General features: G+C 39.3%; 1 protein-coding gene across 2 annotated transcripts in view; it reads left to right on the top strand.

Moving 5' to 3' along the window:
- The first annotated feature begins 903 nt into the window (after nt 1-903).
- STX7 (syntaxin 7) overlaps nt 904-20,152 on the top strand; it is a 37,416-nt gene continuing 18,167 nt past the window's right edge. The window contains exons 1-2 of one of the 2 annotated variants that reach the window (XM_070733534.1): nt 904-1,187; nt 13,659-13,796. In XM_070733534.1, coding sequence (XP_070589635.1) covers nt 13,712-13,796 — 85 coding nt within the window. In that variant the 5' untranslated portion in view covers nt 904-1,187; nt 13,659-13,711. Of the gene's footprint in view, nt 1,205-13,658; nt 13,797-20,152 lie in introns of both variants that reach the window. The other variant, XM_070733535.1, reaches the window with a different exon arrangement.

Raw genomic sequence — 20,152 nt, 5'->3', positions numbered from 1 at the left:
TTATTATTATTATTATTATTATTATTATTATTATTATTATTATTATTACAACAACAACAACCACAGAGTTGAAAAGGACCTTGGAGGTCTTCTAGTCCAACCCCTAGCTTAGGCAGGATACCCTACACTACTTTAGAAAAATGGTTATCCACAATCTTCTTTAAAACTTCCAGTGTTGCACCATTCACAACTTCTGGAGACAAGCCATTCCACTCATCAATTGTTCTAACTGTCAGGAAATTTCTCCTGAGTTCTAAATTGCTTCTCTCCTGGTTTGCCCATGTATTATTGCGGTTGAAGCTGAAGTAGTCGTTGACAGGTAGGACGTTGCAGCAGACAATTTTGTCAACTGTGCTTAAGTCAGACGCCCCCACTCGGCGAAGTTCAAGGTTGTCCAAGCGTGTGTGGGTGTTGTTGTGGGTGTGGATGTGTGGATTACTTTTTATAAGGGTTTTAAACTGTTTTTTAATCATTGGATTTGTATACTATATATTGTTTTGTTCTGAGCCGCTCCAAGTCCTCAGAGAAGGGTGGCATAATAATAATAATAATAATAATAATAATAATAATAATAATAATAATAATAATAATAATTGTAGTAATGGTAGTAGTAGTAGTTGCTGTTGCTATTATTATTGTTTTTGTTTTTGTTTTTGTTGTTGTTGTTGTTGTTGTTGTTGTTATTATTATTATTATTATTATTATTATTATTATTATTATTATTATTATTATTATTATTATTATTATTATTATTATTATTATTATTATTATCCGGTAGTTATAAAGACATTTGATGACATATTCGGGACACCCTTTCAGTTGCCGCCACCGCCTTTCCACACACGAGCCTAGCGGTTCGCTGTTGGAGTAGCCGATTAGGATCAGAGTCCCAGACAGCCAGAGGGGAGGGGGAGAATACACGCGCGTTACTAGTCTGTAACCCCGTCGCAGGTTTACACCGACCGAAATCTCAGCTGTGGAGCGTCCTTTGGCAACGAGGCGGGGCCTGTCTCCCCTCCTTTTCCGGGAATGCTCCTTGCTGCAGTAAAACCGGGTTGGGTCTAGGGGAGGGGCCGCGGATCAGCTGAGTGCCGGGACGAGCCAAGTCCGGAACCCTGACAGCTGGCGCCCCGTCTTCCTCCACCCGGGACCGCGCCGAAGGGCCGAATCCGCGAGCTTGGGGGAGGGTAAGAAGCCAGTAGTGGTGCGTCCGGAGTGGCGGGGGGTTGTCCTGCTTGTGGCCGCCCCCGTGTTCCCTCGCGGGCTGCGTGTGCGTGGCATAGCTCAGGTTCGCCGCCGCCGCCCCGGCGCAGAATTAACTGCAATCCCGAGGGAAGGATATGGGGGACCAGGAAAGTCGGGGTGGTGGTGGTGGCGGCTCTCTTTTTTGGAGGGGAGGGGCAAGATAAGCGAAGACTCGCTAGGCCCAGCTGAACCCTTGAGGCTGCTGAGCTGGCCGGTAGTTCCGCATTTCCCACCCCACCCTCCACATTGGGAGAGCTTTATTTATTAATTATGTTATGTTATATTTATTATATTTATTATATACTATTATATTCTATTTTTTCAAAACATGTACAAGATAGCAGGTGTTGGTCTGAACATAAAGAAGAGCATAGTAGGTACAAATTTGGAGAATAAGACAGTAAGACGGGGAGTAAAACAGAGCTGGGGGTTAATCTGCGCCCGCAGCCCTCCTCCTGTCTCAAGTAGCTCTCTGCGCTGCCCCTTGGATACAGCGCTTTCCCTCGGAGTTACCTTACAAGCGGGCGAACGTCTCTCTCTCTCTCCCTCTTTCCCCACTCGCTCTTCCCCTCTTTCTGCCCGGCTTCCCCTGTTTTTCCTGCCCTGCGTTTCCTGACGCGGTGGAATTTCGCCTCCCTTTCCTGTTGAGCGGGAGAGCTGCCGAGACGGGTTTTTGTTGTTGTTTTGCAGCACCCCTTGAGAGGCGAGGCGCGAAGGGATTAATTGCGGGGTGCCTTGCACCTGAGAGGGCCGCGGAGGAAGCCCGCGCGGTTGACCGCCGGACGAGAAATGAGCCCCTTTCCTTTCTGGCTTTTGCTCAACGGCTCGTTTCTTTGGGTGGAGCGGTCATGTGAGGGTGATAATGTAGAGAAAATGCCATTCTTGGTGGGTTTGAAAGCCGCCTTGAGGGAAGGGGAAACGGGATTAAGTCTGCGCGTAAACATGTATCCGCGCGTGGGTATTTTTACGCGGGAGGCTTGAATTCTTGTAGGTTGTTGAGGCTGCTGCTAAAAGTCTCCCTTGCAGAAGTTTGTTATAGAATAGGGGTCTCCAACTTTGTTGACTTTAAAGAGTTGTGGACTTCAACTGCCAGAATTCCTCAGCCAGCAAAGCTTCAACTCCAAACGAGTCTACAGAGAGGGGCAGCATACAAATCTAATAAATAAATAAATAAATAATAAATTCTGGGAGTTGAAGTCCACAACTCTTAAAGTAGCCAAGGTTGGAGACCCCTGCTATAGAATACATTGTTAGTGGGAAGAGGCCAAAGACATGGACAAAATGTAGCTAAATGTATGTGATTCCCCAGGAATGAAAAATACTCTTAATGGCACATGATCAATCCAGCCATGAAAAGGCCCGCTCATCTTCTCAATTGTAAATGAATCAGACTCCTTTTAGTTTAATGCAGTTACCCTGTCATATATAGGAAGGGGGTGGGCTATATATCGTAAGGCAGTGGTTCTCAACCTTTCTAATGCCGCGACCCCTTAATACAGTTCCTCATGTTGTGGTGACCCCAACCATAAGTCTAGCGCCAATTCTTCCAACAGAGTTTTAAGCTGATTGGCAGGAAGATCAGAGGGACACCCTCACTGTAAACGCCTGATTGATCAGATTGTAAAAATATGTTCCAAGGTGCCAGAATAGAAGTGTTAATTCCTAACACTTTAATTCCTAATTTTAATTATTTTTCCATGGTCTTAGGCAACCTCTGTGAAACAGACGTTCCACCCGCAAAGGGGTTCCGAATCCGATCCCCAGGTTGAGAACCACTGCTGTAAGGCTTGGGGTTTATTTAATCATGGTTAATTAAAATGGCAGTTGCCTGGGATCATAAACCACCCCATCGCTTAGCATGCTAAATGAACCTTGTTTAGAAAAGCTTGGTGTGGGTTGAAAGGACCAAGGGCTAGGCATCTGGAGGATGTTGAAAGAAATGTAGATAGGTCTCTCTTACACTCCCTGCCATTGTTTTTCACATTGATAAGAATCTGTTACTAAGTCACATAACAGATTAAGATTGCTTTTAAAGAGGCAAGTAGTAAGAAACAGAACAAAACTCTTTTAAATTGTTTATATATAGGTATCTTTTCTGGGTGTAGCTTATTCACTGGTATTCTTGTAACTTTACTCTTTCCAGTAAATGCTGTTATTCAGACCTTTTGGTTCTTACTTGGAATTAACTGTTTCCTGTCTAGACTGCAAAGAGTGAAGTTTGACAACCTCATTTTGCCTCTTCTATCCCTACCCAAAACAGGATGATTGGGAAAGTCCATAGTCAGTCAATGTGCACATCTGTCAATGTAAAAGAAGGTTAGAAAGTGAAGGAAGAGGCTTCTGGGTGGGACTAGTTCACTTATTAAGTTCACTATTATTTAAAATTAATAATTGGGCTTGTTTGTTTGGAACACAAATGTTTGAACCCAACTAGACTACCATATTTTTCAGAGTATAAGACATATTTCCCCCCTCCAAAAGTGGGTAACAATATCAGTGCATCTTATGCAGCCATTTTTGGCCTCCCGAAGCCCTGCCCAAGCATCCCATTTTTGGGAATAATGGGGCCATTTTTTTTGCAAAGGGTTTGGGAGGCCTGTAAAGTGAATGAAAAGCGTTTTTGCCTTCCCCCAGCCCCAGGAGCACTTTGCAGGCTCCCCAAATCCTCTGCACTCCACATTTTTCACAAAAATGGGTGAAAAACATGTCTGTTTTTGCAAAAAACAGGATGTGCAGAGGGTTCGGGAGGCCTGCAGAATGCTCCTGGGAGGCTGGGGGGAAGGCAAAAACACTCCCATTTTTGCAAAAAACGGGCTCATTTTTGTGAAAAATGGAGCACACAGAGGTTTTTGGAGGCTTGCAGACTGCTCCTGGGAAAACAAAAACTTTTTTTCTTATTTATCTCTTGGAAATCTTGGTGCGTCTTATACACCAGTGTGTCTTATAGTATGAAAAATATGGTATATTCAAGCCCAGTCTCTCTTATAAATGTATAACTAAGCATGTAATCTATGATTAACTTAATCCTTGTGTTTTGGGAGGGAGGGAATGCTGATATTGTTTTAAGAGGAGTTTAAACAGAATTGTGGCAGAAGGTTGTCAATAACTCCTAAATTAACTTGACAAAGCTTAATAAGCCCTTCCTTTTCCGTTTATTGTGTTATTGATTATTATGCTTTGTCTGTGTGTGTTTGTGTGTGTCACATATACATACATATACATATATATATACATATATGCATACACACACACATACTTATATGTGTGTGTGTGTGTTTAGACTTATATACCGCTTCATAGTGCTTTTACAGCCCTCCTTAAGTGGTTAACAGAATTAGCATATTGCCCCTAACAATCTGGGACTTCATTTTACTGAGTCAACTTTGAGCCAATGGTGAGATTTGAACTGCTGAACTACAACTAGCAGTTAGCTGAAGTAGCCTGCAGTGCTGAACTCTAACCACTGCACCATCCCGGCTCTGTATAGTATATGTGTATATGTGTATGTGATACACACAGAGAGACTAATAAGTAGCAGTAATGGGTGCATCTTAGGTCTAGGATCCAGGATTAAGCGGTAGGTTTCTCAATGCTAATTGCTGGAAGGGCTGAACTGCATCCTCCCCTGTGTGGGAACTGAATGCTGGATTGACCAGAAGAGTTGCTCCTAGTTTCCTAAGCAGAAAAACAAGTTAGAAAGGATGTAAGTAATCACTCTTTCCATTGATAGTCTTTCGAGGGGTTTTGGTGCTTTTATTTATTTTTTAATTTGAGTGGAAGAGAAATTTTAGTTCGTTTTTGCTGAGATAGGAAAATTTAAAGAATGCTTGGTAAGTACTTAAATATTGGCAAGATCAAGGTTTAGTCAGTTTGGCATCTCAACTAGTTATTTGAATAAACATGCTGTTTATACATTTTCTCATCAATAGTATAACTATCCCGTATATCTCTTCTATCTCTTCTATCTCTTTTATCTTTTCTGCTATTCTCTCTAGTTATATTTTACTCCTATATTTTCTCTTCTCTTCTTTCTTTAATACATTCTACTTGAATATATATATATATATAACCTTCATTGTGTATTATTGTGTATTGGACAAAACAAATAAATACAATAAGTAAAACATCCCTCAAGTGCTTAGGAGACAATGAACTGAAGCACCTGTGAGCTTGGATTGTTAGGTTCAAGGATGTCTAACAATATATGACCCCCTAACAACTTGTATACATTACACTTATCCCAAGATTGCCATTGTCAAAATCTGTTCTTCTGCTTTAAACAATTCAGCATCCCAGACATTGGTCCTTTGCTGTGACTCTCCTCTTTGACTGCATTCATAGAATCAACCATCATCCAAGGAAGATATCAATATTTTACTTGCTATGGGTAAATCATTATTGCATAATGGGCCAATTCTTAAAGGTTTTTTTTTAGATTGACAGCAATTCTGATTTGAGTATATATTAGGGACACTAAGGAATTGTGTGTGAATTTTTGCTAATTGTGCAGCCTTGCAGTTTGAAACAATGGCTGTTTTCATTAACCCTGCTGTTGTGTTCGCATTTACTATACACTTGTACTGTTTCAGGTGTAACGAAATGTAACAATCAGCATGTAGCAAAAAGAAAACAAAATGAAAAAACCCCCACACTCATAGTAAGAAACCCCTCAAATGAAGGAAAAATAAAGTAATCACAAGTTTGAGATCTGCATGACAAATAATCTACAGGTCTCAAATTTCATTTCGGGTCATATTGATCTGAGCAGAACAGCAAAGTTAAACGACCTTAAATTATAATGTAGTTAGTTTGTTTTTGGCTTGGTGTGAATCCACCCATACTGTTTTATAATGCATGATTTTTAGAGTCATGTGCTATGGGCAAACCAGCCAACTGGAATTTATTTAGCAAAGTGCAGATAAATGAGCAGTGGCAAGTCAGCCAAGGAATAGTATCTACATTTGACTTTGGTTGAGGCCCACAAAGGTCTTCTTCTTGGAAGACCTCTGAGGAGGGTTGGTGATAATCCTCCAGAGTAGGGGTCTCCAACCTTGGCAACTTTAAGGCTTGTGGACTTCAACTCCCAGAATTCTCCAGCCAGCGTAGATAGCCAGAGAATTTTGGGAGGTGAAGTCCACAAGTCTTAAAGTTGCCAAGATTGCTCCAGAGCATCATGGAAACTGTAAGTGCTACAGGGATATTGGCAGAAATGTCACATTCCTGATAATCTTCAAAGGGAAACTTCTGTAGGATATCAATTCCCCCATTAATGGAAGCTACCTTTCCATTCTCAGCAAGACAACAGTCCAGTATATTTTCGAGTTGAGATGTATTTAAATTTTATAAGCCCTCTTCAAGTTCAGAAAAGGCTGGTGCCTGAATATGAAAACATAAATCCGTGACTTTAAAATTTCCCAATATATTTGTAAGATAGTCCATCAGCAAAATATCATGGCTTGCCTCCAGAAGTTGAGGATACGGGAGTTTTTAAGAAGAGATTGGACAGCCATTTGTCTGGAATAGTATAAAGCAGAGTGTCAAATTCAACATTTTCATGGTGGTGTCACTTAACGTATTGGAACTTTTTCCCCATTCGCTAAACCGAGCATGGGCATGATCAACACATGAGGCATCCAGCCTATTGGCTGGGAGTTTGACAGCCCTAATATAACTTGTGCAGAGATCAGAAGATCTCCAAGGTCCCTTCCAACTCTTATTATTCTTAGTTAAAATATTTTAGTTGCTTTCTTTTTTCTAAAACAAAATTGGAATCTAATCCCAGCTTTAAGATAGCTAATTGTGCAAACAACATATTGCCGATGCTTCTGGTTGTCATAATCATGATTCAGTTAAGAGTTATTTGTAATAATGAGACTCTACTAAGGAATCCTTATGCTAATTTTTGGATAAATACAAAAACTTGGAAAGTGCAGAAGAAATTTATAAGTTTAATTATATTGAGTCAGAATCTTTTTTGATGATTTGAAGTGCTTTGGCCCTGATTTCTTGGCCTCTGCTGAATTGTGATTTATAAGATGAATTACCAATGCACTTGCTTAGATCAGAGCTGGCCTTCACTCTTTCATAGAGTGGAAGGCAGAGAGCAACAGTTGAGAAATATGGTGTTAGGCACTGAGATATGTATCAGTGTGAGAAAGTTTGCTCCATGTTTGTTGAACTAGAGAAATAACGTAATGAAGTGAATAGTTTGGCTTTTGGAAAGTTTTAGGTGGAACTGGAGTGAGTTGCTGAATTCAAAAACAAGACTATATTGAGAGAAAAGCAAGTGAAAATAAATGCAAAACTTGAATATGGTTCAGTGGTCAACAGAAAGGATAGGGCGTCATGGTTGTTTACTGTATTTATGAATAAAGTATAAAGGATGTTGTGATTTTAGAAGGTGACTGGAAGTGCATGCGAGTGTGTAATGTTCATGTTTATAATTTATGTCATATTGTTGGCTGAATAATTTGGAACATATAGTAGCTTGCATGATGCCAAGAAGCATATATTTCTGAGAATTAATGTACCAAGAAGGCAAGGTAATTGGGTATGACAAGAAAAACTGAATAGTTCTTAGCTATGCACAGGTGGCAAAATAACTAGAGCAGGCACATGCATGTTGTACGTTGGTGGCATGTTTTCTAAATAGGAGAAAAGGGCAAGAGAAATTGTAAGTTTTGGAAGAAAGATGGGACAGAGTAATATGTGAACCATCATGGAGGAAATCTATGTGGTCACTAAGAAATGAAACTGACTTAAGGACACAAAATCAAATGTGTGATCCCTGGTGAGGAATGAATGTCAAAATAAGTAGACTCAGCCTTCCATCCTTCCGAGATTGGTAACATGAAGACCCTGATTGTTGGAGGCAATATGCTGACTCTGTAAAACTGCTTACAGAGGGCTGTGAAGCACTGTGAAGCTGTGTATAATAATAATAATTATTATTATTATTATTATTATTATTATTATTATTATTATTATTATTATTATTAATATTATTAATATTATTAATATTATTAATATTATTAATATTATTAATATTATTAATATTATTAATATTATTAATATTATTAATATTATTAATATTAATAATATTAATAATATTAATAATATTAATAATATTAATAATATTAATAATATTAATAATATTAATAATATTAATAATATTATTAATAATTTATTAGATTTGTATGCCGCCCCTCTCCGAAGACTTGGGGCGGCAGTTAGTCTCAGTGCTAAGTGAAAATCAGTCAATCAATCGGAATAGAGCTGGAAGGGACCTTGGAGGTCTTCTAGTCCATCCCATTGCTCAAGCAAGAGAGTCTATAACATTTCAGAGAAGTGGCTGTCCAGTCTCTTCTTTAAAATCTCCAGTGATGAAGAACCTACAACTTCTAAAGGCAAACTGTTTCACTGGTTAATTGTCCTCACTGTTAGGAAGTTTCTCCTCAATTCCAGATTGCTTCTCTCCTTGATTAGTTTCCATCCATTGTTTCTGCCCCTTTGGTGCTTTGGAAAATAAGTTGTTCCCCTCCTCTTTCTGGCAGTCCCTTAAGTACTGGAATACTGCTATCATGTCTTTCTTTCCTCTAGACTAGCTAGAGCCAAATTCTGCTTCTTATGTTTTAGTCTCCAGGCCTTTAATAATAATAATAATAATAATAATAATAATAATAATAATAATAATAACAACAACAACAACAACAACAATAATAATAATAATAATAATAATAGAAGAAAAGAAGCATGCATTAGCTGACTATGTGAAGGGGAGCAAAGAGTCAGTGTTGATGGAGGTCAACAATAGGAAGCTTCTCAAGGTGAAGCAAACTAAGGACCAGTACAGAAAAAATGTAACTCAATGTCGTATGGATAGTTGGCGGAACAAAGCATTGCATGGACAGTTTTTGGAGAAGATTGAAGGCAAAGTGGATAAAGAAAAGACCTGGTCATGGCTTACAAGTGGAACACTCAAAAAGGAGACAGAAGGACTAATACTGGCGGCACAAGAACAGGCCATTAGAACAAATGCTGTCAAAGCCACAATTGAAAAATCAACAGACGATCCAAAGTGCAGATTCTGTAAAGAAACAGATGAAACAATCAATCACATACTCAGCTGCTGCAAAAAGATCGTACAGACTGACTACAAGCATAGACATGATGCTGTGGCACAGATGATCCACTGGAACTTGTGCCGGAACTACCATTTACCAGTGGCAAAGAACTGGTGGGATCATAAGCCCGAAAAAGTGGTCGAAAATGAGCAAGCAAAACTACTGTGGGACTTCCGACTTCAGACTGACCGAATTCTGAAGCATAACACACCAGACATTGTGATCATGGAGAAAAAGAAAGTATGGATCATCGACATCACAAACCCAGGAGACAGCAGAATTGAGGAGAAGCAGCTAGAGAAATTAGTGAAATATGAAGATCTAAAAATCGAGCTGCAACGACTCTGGCATAAGCCAGTGAAAGTGGTCCCAGTGGTACTTGGCACACTGGGTGCAGTACCAAAGGATCTCAGTGGACATTTGAAAACCATTGGAATTGACAAAATCTCCATCTGTCAATTGCAAAAGGCCGCTTTACTGGGATCGGCAAACATAATTCACCGCTACATCATGCAGTCCTAGGTGCTTGGGAAGCGGCCGACTGGTGATGAAATACGAAATCCAGCATAGTGATCTCGTTTGCTGTGTTGTACTGACAAAATAATAATAATAATAATAATAATAATAATAATAATAATAATAATAATAATAATATATTACATTTGTATGCCGCCCCTCTTCGAGGACTCTGGGCAGCTCACAACAGCAATAACAATACAATACAATACAAATCTAATATTAAGAAAAACAAGTTAAAACAATGCTACACAATCACTTAATCAGGCATAATCTTCTTAGTCAAGCATAAGAGCATACTTTCTGCCTCTTTGGTTAAATGAAAGGTACAGTGGAGTGTGTTTGAAGAAAAGTAAAAGTAAATAACTGCACGCACTTAAGACCTGAGTAGTAAAACCAGAAGTAGAACAAGAATGAATGAATACAATACAAAAGGGAGTGACTTGTATAGAAAAAGGAAACTGAGTGAATGATTAACTCTCATAAGAGGTGATTGGAAAAAGTACCTACTGGTAGTTGTTGGAGAGGAAGAAGAAGACTTATGAAAGTTGGAATTTTTGAGTTCTTGAAAATGATAGAGATAGGATGTCCAAACATGGATATGATAGGCTACGATGGGATGGGATGGGATGGGATGGAATGGAATAGAATAGAATAGAATAGAATTTTTTATTGGCCAAGTGTGATTGGACCCACAAGGAATTTGTCTTGGTGCATATGCTATCAGTGTACATAAAAGAAAAAGATACATTTTCAAGAATGGTGTGGTACGACACTTAATCATGTGGTACAACACTTAATGATAGGGGTCAAATAAGCAATGAAGAAACAATCAATATTGATAAAAATCTTTGGATACAGGCAACAAATTACAGTCGTAAGTGGGAGGAAAAGTATGATAGGAATGATGAGAAAAACTAATAGAAATAGAAGTGCAGATTTAGAATAGCATAGCATAGAATAGACTAGAATAGAATATTTAGAATAGAATAGAGTTGGAAGGGACTTTGGAGGTCTTCTAGTCCAACTCCCTGCTTAGGCAGGAAACCCTACACCAATTCAGACAAATGGTTACCCAACATCTTGTTAAAAACTTCCAGTGTTGGAGCATTCTGGAGGCAAGCTGTTTCACTGATTAATTATTCTGTCAGGAAATTTTTCCTTAATTCTAAGTTGCTTCTCTCCTTGGTTAGTTTCCACCCTTTGCTTCTTGTCCTACCCTCAGGTGCTTTGGAGAATAGTTTGGATCCCTCTTCTTTCTGGCAACCCCTGAGATATTGGAACACTCCTATTGTGTCTCCCCTAAGAAAAAACACACAATTGTATTGAAATTGTGAATGGAGGGTGAAAACAGCTTCCCCCGCACTCCGGAGGGCTGAAAAATCAGCAGGCCAGCATGCACATGCATAATGGAACTGACATAGAGCAACGAGACGGGGTGGTGCAGCAGGTAGAGTGCAGTATTGCAGGCTACTGAAGCTGACTTGTAGATCTGAAGGTCAGCAGTTCAAATCCCATCACCAGCTCAAGGTTGACTCAGCCTTCCATCCTTCCGAGGTGGGTAAAATGAGGACCTGGATTGTGGGGGCAATATAATATGCTGTCTCTGTTAAAAAGTGCTATTGCTAACGTGCTGTAAGCCACCCTGAGTCTAAGGAGAAGGGCGGCATAAAAATCGAATAAATAATAATATAAAATAAAATAAACGCCTCGCCTGGCCTCAGATACATTACCATATGCTACCTATGGCACATGTGCGATAGGTTCACCATCACGCCAATAGGCTGAAGGAAACCCTGACCAAATGAGTTCAATAAGTCTCTGGGAAACTTCTTTTACCCCCATAAGCCAATTCTGCAGAAATTGCTAACAACTGAAAACAGAGAAAGAGGAAATATTACCACGTGTAAAAAAATGACACTGTAGTAAAAGGAATTGAAAAAGAACTTTAAAATAGGTTTGAAAAAACTGCAGCTTGTTGTATCTCTATTGTGGTTTCTGCTATGATTTTTTTTTTAAATGTATAATAATAATAATAATTTATTAGATTTGTATGTCGCCCCTCTCCGAAGACTCGGAGATTGGGTGGAAGGTTTTATAATGTTCTTATCCATCGGTCTTATGCCTTCTTAGAAATATCTTAGCTACTTCTTGACATATTTTCATTTTTCATTAAATGTAGACAAATAGGTTTTAGCAAAGCTTCAAAGAACAGGTAAATTTGCAGAGATAAACCTTCCTAAAACGGGCAAAAAGGGAAAACAATTCTGTTCTCTTCTTCATGATGTCTGAGCATTAAATAATTCAGTGAATGTGGAAGATAACAGTTTGGGGGAAATTGATGTAGAATGCAGAATAACAGAATTGGGTGACACCTTGGAAGTTTTCCAGTCCAACCTCCTATTCAAGCAGACCTTATCATTTCAGACAAACAGCTGTGCAATCTCTTCTTAAAAGTCTCCAGTGATAACTACCCACAACTTCTGGAGGCAAGTCATTCCACTGGTTAAGTGTTCTCACTGCGAAAAAACATTCTTCTTAATTCTGGATTGGATCTCTGTTTCATAATTTCAACCTGTGTTAGATTTGTACTTGTTCAAGCGCATCTTTGTAGAGAAATGTGTTGGACTTTTCTACGCAGACAGTTTTTCAGAGTTGTTTCTTCTCCGTATAGCTGTCCTTATTTGTTATTGTGATTCCTTTGGAATTTGCTGGAAGTCTTAACTGCCCTCAATGTCTCATTCTCCTGAACTCTCCTTTTGCTCCCTTGCTAAGCTTTCATTTCCTCCTTAGGGCGCAAATGCCAACATGAAAGCAAATCTTTCAGGAGAATTGGGAAGCCTATGAAAAATAAACCATATGGAATATAAAAAATAGCTAAAACAGAATTTCTTTTTAAAATGTTACAGCTAGTAAAAGGAAAGCAGATAGTGTATCAAATTATTATTTTTACATGGGAACCCAACAGTAATACTTGGAATTATGGTTATGCAGATGTACAGAATATATATATTTGGATATTTGTTACTGTCTGTGAGGATTCTCCGTCTTCCAGGTCATGGTTGTCCCAAAGATGCTTTTTCAAAAGGCAAATGGACTTTCTTGCCTTTTCCTGAAAGATATTTCACTTCTCATCCAAGAAGCTTCTTCTGTTCTGAAGAAGAACTGAAAAAGCTTCTTAGATTAAAAGTGAAATATCTTTATCGCTTCTTGCGAACGCTGAAAGTAGCTCGCGCAGAGGTGGCAATTGGCAGCAGCGGCAATCCCCGCAGGCTAGAATACCTGATCAGTGGTATTCCAAGGCCAATCCAACAGCCAGTCAGCTACTTCTGCTAAATCAGGTTGTGCTGAAACTGACCAGGCTATTTGCTGTTTGTTGCAAGGAGGCAAATTGCTGGGAGACAGAGGCCGAAGGGTGGGGACTGGCGGGTGGGTGGGGCTTCAGCAACATTTGCTCTGTAAGACACACAGACATTTCCACTCAATTGTATTTACATTTTTAGTTTTGTAACCTTTCTTTTGATTATCTAAAACAAGAGTTTATTTCATTATATAATAGTATTGATATTGAAGAGAGTTGGAAGTAACCTTTAATTTTTTTTGTTATTCTTTTGTTTTTAATGTCAAATTTTAAACATTCCCTGTTGTTCCCATCTCTCATTTTATCCCTTTTTAAGAAAAAAATTTTTTTTAGAAAGAACTTTGTTAACGTGGGTTCTATAGCACAGTTCCTTGTTGTGCATATGTCCTTAAACTGTGTTTCTTTATTTTCAGGTGTTGTTGCTTAGTGGCCCTGAACTCTATGACTAGTGGGGTTTTAATACACCATGGAGTATAACGCAAACACTGCTGGGGATGCTAACCAGTTGGCCCAACGTATAACATCTAATATACAGAAAATCACACAATGCAGTAAGTTAACTACTCATATTAAAAAAAATTGACTGATGCAAACTTCATTTAAAGGAGATTTTAAATGTCCACAGTAATAGCATGCTCTCATTTTTGTAATTCTTGACTTTATTAGTTAGGGAGTGATATTTTGTGCCTGTTGTGCAGTAAATGTTTGACAGTCTTATCTAAAGTATATATTCTGAGTGGTGAAGACTTAAGAGTGAATTCACCTTGTGTAATGTTTTTATACTAAGAAAACACTGCAAAGGACAAAATTGGCCTGGAAAGATCCTTTCCCCATGCAGAACCTGAATATATGACATTCAATTTCCTCTCTTTTATTACCTGTTATTAAATGGTGGGAAATTATAAGCAGAAATTGGTTTCACTGTTTTAAATGATTGTGCCAATTCAAGACATATGTAAAAAGTAGAAAAAAGCAAAACTCTTGTTAAAATAGAATTATTGCAAGAATCTTGATGCTTCATATTACTAGGTGAAATGAATTAATTGTGATAAAAGGTGTCAGTGTGAGATTTATATTTTTCGTCCCCAAAGCCTAAAAAATTAGCAGTGCACAATGGATAAATCAGTTTTATTTGTTCAATGCATTTGGCTTCATATGAATGTACAGCCAGAATTTTATAAGAACAGCAGAAAATGTATAATATATAATGTTATAGCGTAAACAATACAGAGGTAGATGCAAGCATTTCGTATTGACTCGTCATACAGTACAATAACACGGTTAAAATCAGCTTCAAATATAAGATCTAGCAAGAGCATTGATTAAGCAGAAAAGCAACCAATGACAAGCCTTAGGCCCATGGGAGGCATAGATTGACATAAAGCCATTTTTGCATGCACAAGGGAGGCTTCAAACGGTTAATGTTATAGCTGCTGAGTTTCATGAGTATGTGAACTAGATTTCTACAGAAATCTGTTGGTGTTTGTGCTAAAGTTTTCCTGGTGGTTTTTTTTCCCAATTCCCAAGTTTGCTTTTTAGTACCATAATAGCTGAAGAGTTATTGTATTGGGGATGTTTCCACAAGTCAGTTTCAATTGGTCTCTCCACCCAGTCTGAAGCAAACATACCCAGGCAGAGGTATATTGCGATGCGTGATAATGGAAGAAGAGGTAGGACCACAAATGGTTGAATGTGACAATTAGAAGAGGTCAGGAAAAAAGAAAACGCTCTCCATTTTAGTTTGTCAAACTCTCGACCCATAAGCCAGATGTGTCATGCGCTGGCCACTCCCTCACCCACTTTAGCAAAGGGGAGAGTCGCTATATATCATGTAGTGCCACTGTGACGAATGAGTTTGTCACCCCTGGCCTACACTAAGCAGCTCTTAAAATTGTCCAAACAACTGAACCTTGATATACATTTTCTGTTTTGTACCCTCCTCTATGTTATTACTTATTATTTATCACCCAACTCCAGTGAATTGTAGCATATAACAATATATCTAATTTACAAAATGTGGATTCTCTTCCAGTGCTTGGTGGTTAATAATTAGTTTTTATCAGGACCTGGTAATTTTTAAGATATGTGTTTTTCATCATCTTGGGCTCCACATTATTATATAGCTTTGTGATTAAATGTAGTAAGGCAGTGTTTTTCAACCGGTGTGCCGCGGCACACTGGTGTGCCGCGAGACATCATCAGCTGTGCCGCGAAGCTCAGCTTCTGAGACCGGAAGCTGAGCTTTATTCTTTGCGCCCAGCTGGAGCTTCCCAGTGGAGGTGGCAACAAGTGTCCTTTCGGGTCCGGCGGGAGGGCAATGGCAGCAGGAACGGGAGGCTGCCGGCTGCAGCGGCCCCGGGCAGATGCTGGGGGATGGCAGCGGCGAGCAAGAGCTCCAGGGCGGAGCCACCGGCAGCACCCCGCCCAGCTGGAGCTTTCCTGGCGGGGGTGGCAGCAATTGTCCTTTGGGGCCCGGCGGGAGGGCAATGGCAGCGGAAACAGGAGGCTGCCGGCTGCAGCGGCCCTGGGCACCATTCCCTGTAGGCTGGGCACGCCTGCGCCAGCGCACCCCAAAATGCCCCCATGCGCACCCTTTTCCAGGGACGCGCAGGGAGCCACGGCCACCCGCCCGCCTGCCCGATTTCCCTCCACCCGGCTGGGGATGCGGATCCACCACCCTCGCCAGCCCGATCTCCCTCCACCCGGCTGGGGAGGTGGATTCGCCGTCCCCGCCAGCCCGATTTCCCTCCAGTGGCTGGGGACGCAGATCTACCGCCTTCACCAGCCTGATCTCCCTCCGTGTGGGGGGGGGGGGGCGACGACCGGGGGCTGTCCGTCCGTGTTGGGTGGTGCAGGGCAGACACAGGCAGCCCCAGGGGAGAACAAGGGAGGGAGAGAAAGGAAAGAGAGAGAAAGGGAGGGAGAGAAAATTGAATGAAGGAGGGAGAGTAAGAAAGAGTAAGAGGTAGAAAGGATAGAGAAAAAGGAAGAGAAAGGGAGGGGGAGAAAGGAAAGAGGGAGGAAGGGGAGAGAGAAAGAAGATATGAAGGAGGGAGAAAAAGAAAGAGGTAGAAAGGAAAGAGGGAGAGAAAGGAATGAGAGAGAAAGGGAGGGAGAGAAAGGGAATGAAAGAGGGAGAAGGAGTGAGAGATAGAAAGGATAGACAGAAAGGGAGAGAAAGGAAAGAGAGAAAGGGAGGGAGAGAAAGGAAAGAGAGAAAGGGAGGGAGAGGAAGGAAAGAGAGATGAGAGAGGAAGGAGGAGACAGAAAGAGAGGAAGGAAGGAAGAGAGAAAGAAAGAGGGATGGAGAGAGAAAGGAAGGAAGAGAGAGAAACAGGGAGGGAGAGAGAAATAGAGCGAAAGGGAGGAAGAGATATTTTTTTGTCCAAACATTTTTAGGGCCCCCCCCCTCAATGTTCCCCAGGATTTTGAAAATATGAAAAATGTGCCGCGGCTCCAAAAAGGTTGGGAAACACTGTAGTAAGGAAGCAGAGTCCCAGGAGGGAAGGGATGCATTCCAGAGGAGTAAGAAGCAACTCAGTCCGGATATCATGTGTGAGAAAAAAGGGTGAGGAACATAGTCCCTCACTAACATTTCACAGAGTATACTGCAGTTCCAAAGAGTAGCATCTTCAGTCTGCCAAAACTCTCTATGCGAGTGAAAACTGTAAAGAACTCAGCTTGGGAGAATCACCATGTGCCATTCTTGATTTAGGGCTTGACAACTTAATGCTGATATATGTTACATGTCTATAAAATTAAAATTCAACATTTGCATAACAAAGATCCCTTTTTCTGAGCTCATAAATAAAACTATATAATAGAAGAGTGACAATAGTTGTAACATTTTTAATTAAATTATCTCCTTTTTTAAAAAATCGAGTCTTTACGTTGCCAGCATAACACCATTCAAATGGAGGCAGGAAATATCTTGGAAAACCCCAGAAATTTTCAGAAATATAAAGAAGCCTTGTCAGTTTGATCTGCAGCAGTAGTAGGCAAACTTTCAGAGTTGTCTGATATTACAATTTTTGAAATCTCATGCTAAATGACTGACTTGTTTTCGTCTTTCTAAAAGTGTTGCTTTTCTTCACACCATCCTTTTGAGTAGACACAATTTGTGATGAAACATATCCCTATTTAAAAATCTATACAAAGCTAGTATTTTTTTAAAAATCATCTGTTTTATCACACTCTCTCTCACACACACTCCTCACTACTTGAATTTCCTTCTTTTCTTGTTTAAGATTGTCATTCAACCATGTTGCTATCCTAGATTTTCAAAGCTCTGAATAATCTTAGTGAATGCTCATTAATTCCATTCTAAAATTATTGCAGGCTTATTATGCATATGAATAACAAACTGAACAATGGCACTTTCAAAAATAGTAGAGAGAGCAAAGCAAGACATGGACTGATCTGAACGGGATATTGAACAAAAACAATTGTTTTTTATTATGAGATTAAGAATGGGATTATCCATTTTCTCTTCCTTCTCCTATGTGACCACAGAAATATTGGAAAGCCTTCACTACAGGCTAAAATTTATCACAGCTTACCAAGTCATTTCAAGCCAGATACATGATAGTTTGCTTAGTTGGTGATATAAGCAAATTGCAACCACAATTTATGAATCTGATTTGTGATCACTTACACATCAACTTACCAGTTTAAAATTCAGTTGGCATGATAATTTGTGGTTAGTCCAAAACAGAATTGGACCTTTCCCTTTCCTTCTGACAAGCTTTCAGGAGAATATGAGGAAGTTCCTGGGATTGTAAATCTTTTCAGAATTAATTTTGGAGGGGCTACAGGGAATTATACAAGCAGGAATCTCTCTCGTGTAGAAGTGGAACTTTGAATTCAGGCTAGGCTCAGGACTTGCTAAACCTATACAATATATATGCAGTGAAACATTTTTTGTTACAACGCCTCTTTGTGAAGTATGTCCCAAATTTACATTTTTCTAAAACTACACTTCTGGGTTCTATTTCCCATGTGATAATAAGGTCTGTTTGCTCCATCTAATCTCTATGAAAGCATTTATAGAGAGAGATGCAACATACATATATGTATATATAACTGCTTACTCTTACTAAATCAAAGAGTCTGTTAGCACCTTTTCCAACTAATACATTTTATTACATGGTATATACTTTTGTGACTGACTAATCTGTTGTAAGACTTAAATTTAGGAAGAGGTAGGAAGCTAGGACCATGATTTTATCACTTGATAATTGTATTGGGTCAAAAACCCACTGTGCTTCTTGAGACCTTCTAAATTGCTAGATACTTTTTGATGTATGTGAATCAGTAACCTCTTGCTCAATAGTATTGTTAAAGCCCTATTTTCCCAAATAGTTAGTGAAAAGTTAGCCTTGGAAAGTTGAAAAGCTCTGATATTAACTTTGTCCTTGTTTTGAATCCCAATGTCAAATTTGTGTCCGTTAATTCTTTTGTGAAAAGTCTGCTATAATTGCCCCACATTGAATTCAGAGGGGCATTGCAGCCTCTCAGGACACACTATAATAGACCTATCAGAGTTTGTTGCAGAAAAATCAATTTTCAGAAGCACACACAGATAATTGATTCAACTGGATTCATTAACTTCTTTATACAGGAAGTAAACATAGAAACATAGAAGATTGACGGCACAAAAAGACCTCATGGTCCATCTAGTCTGCCCTCATACTATTTCCTGTATTTTATCTTAGGATGGATATATGTTTATCCCAGGCATATTTAAATTCAGTTACTGTGGATTTACCAACCACGTCTGCTGGCTTCAGATGTCCTCAGCTACATCCATAAGTCACACCCACAGAACCCGTAGAGAAAAAAATTCACATTTCACTCCTGCATCAAACTGTTGTGGGAACCATCATCTTTTGTTGTTAGAATCATTATCATTTTCTTCTTTGAACTTTTAATTCTCCATTTTCAATTTCAGCTGAAAATACTACTGAGCAATTCTTTCTGCCTCTATATCTTGCTTTGAATCTGGCATCTTGTATATGAGTGCATTTATACAAACAAATAGTGTAACGCAACAAAAAAAAAATCATTGTTCCATGGTTTTATATGTAATGGTTGACATTACATGCTAAAGACAATAGGACTTTTAATACAGTTTTATAGAACTAATCTTCGACTTAACCACAATTGAGCTCAACATTTCTGTCGCTAAGTGAGACAGTTGTTGAGTGAATTTTGCTCCATGTTACGACCTTGCTTGTCTCAGTTGTTAAGTGAGTAACTGCCACTGTTAAGTTAGTAACACGGTTGTTAAGTGAATCTGGCTTTCCCATTGACTTGGCTTGACTGAACATCACAAAATGTGATTTTTACATAAGTGAAACATAGTCATAAAAAACATTTTTTGGTGCCATTGTAACTTTGAACAGTCCCTAAATGAACTGTTGTAAGTCGAGGACTGCCTGAATATGTTTAAATGTATTTATTAAGCTTGGTTTGCTCTACTTCCTCCTTTGCCTTCAACCACATTTTATTTCAATCAGAGTTGTCCCATTTGTTTTCATACCCGGATATGTAACTATTTACCAATGTGACTCATTCTTATTTCACATGCAAATAACATCCACACTGCTTGGGGAGATTTGTTGTTTATGTGTGGTGAAACTGTGGGCAGAAGACAAGATACACAAAGATCCTTTCCACTGAAAAAGCAATTTCAATTCAATTCAATTTATTAGATTGTATGCCGCCCCTCTCCGAAAACTCGGGGCGGCTCACAGAATAAGTATAAAACAAAGCATGTAGAACAAATCTAATATATTAAAAAAGTAAAACCCTATATAACACTCAGTCAGATAATTTCTGAAAAATTCAGCCAATTATGTAGAAGTTCTAATTCAAAATATTTGCAACACACCAGTTTGCACTAGAA

This window comes from Erythrolamprus reginae, chromosome 1 (assembly GCF_031021105.1).
Source record: "Erythrolamprus reginae isolate rEryReg1 chromosome 1, rEryReg1.hap1, whole genome shotgun sequence".
NCBI classification, from domain to species: Eukaryota; Metazoa; Chordata; class Lepidosauria; order Squamata; family Dipsadidae; genus Erythrolamprus; species Erythrolamprus reginae.
Note: the sequence above shows the minus strand (reverse complement) of the source record. Positions and strands in the feature narration are given on the sequence as shown.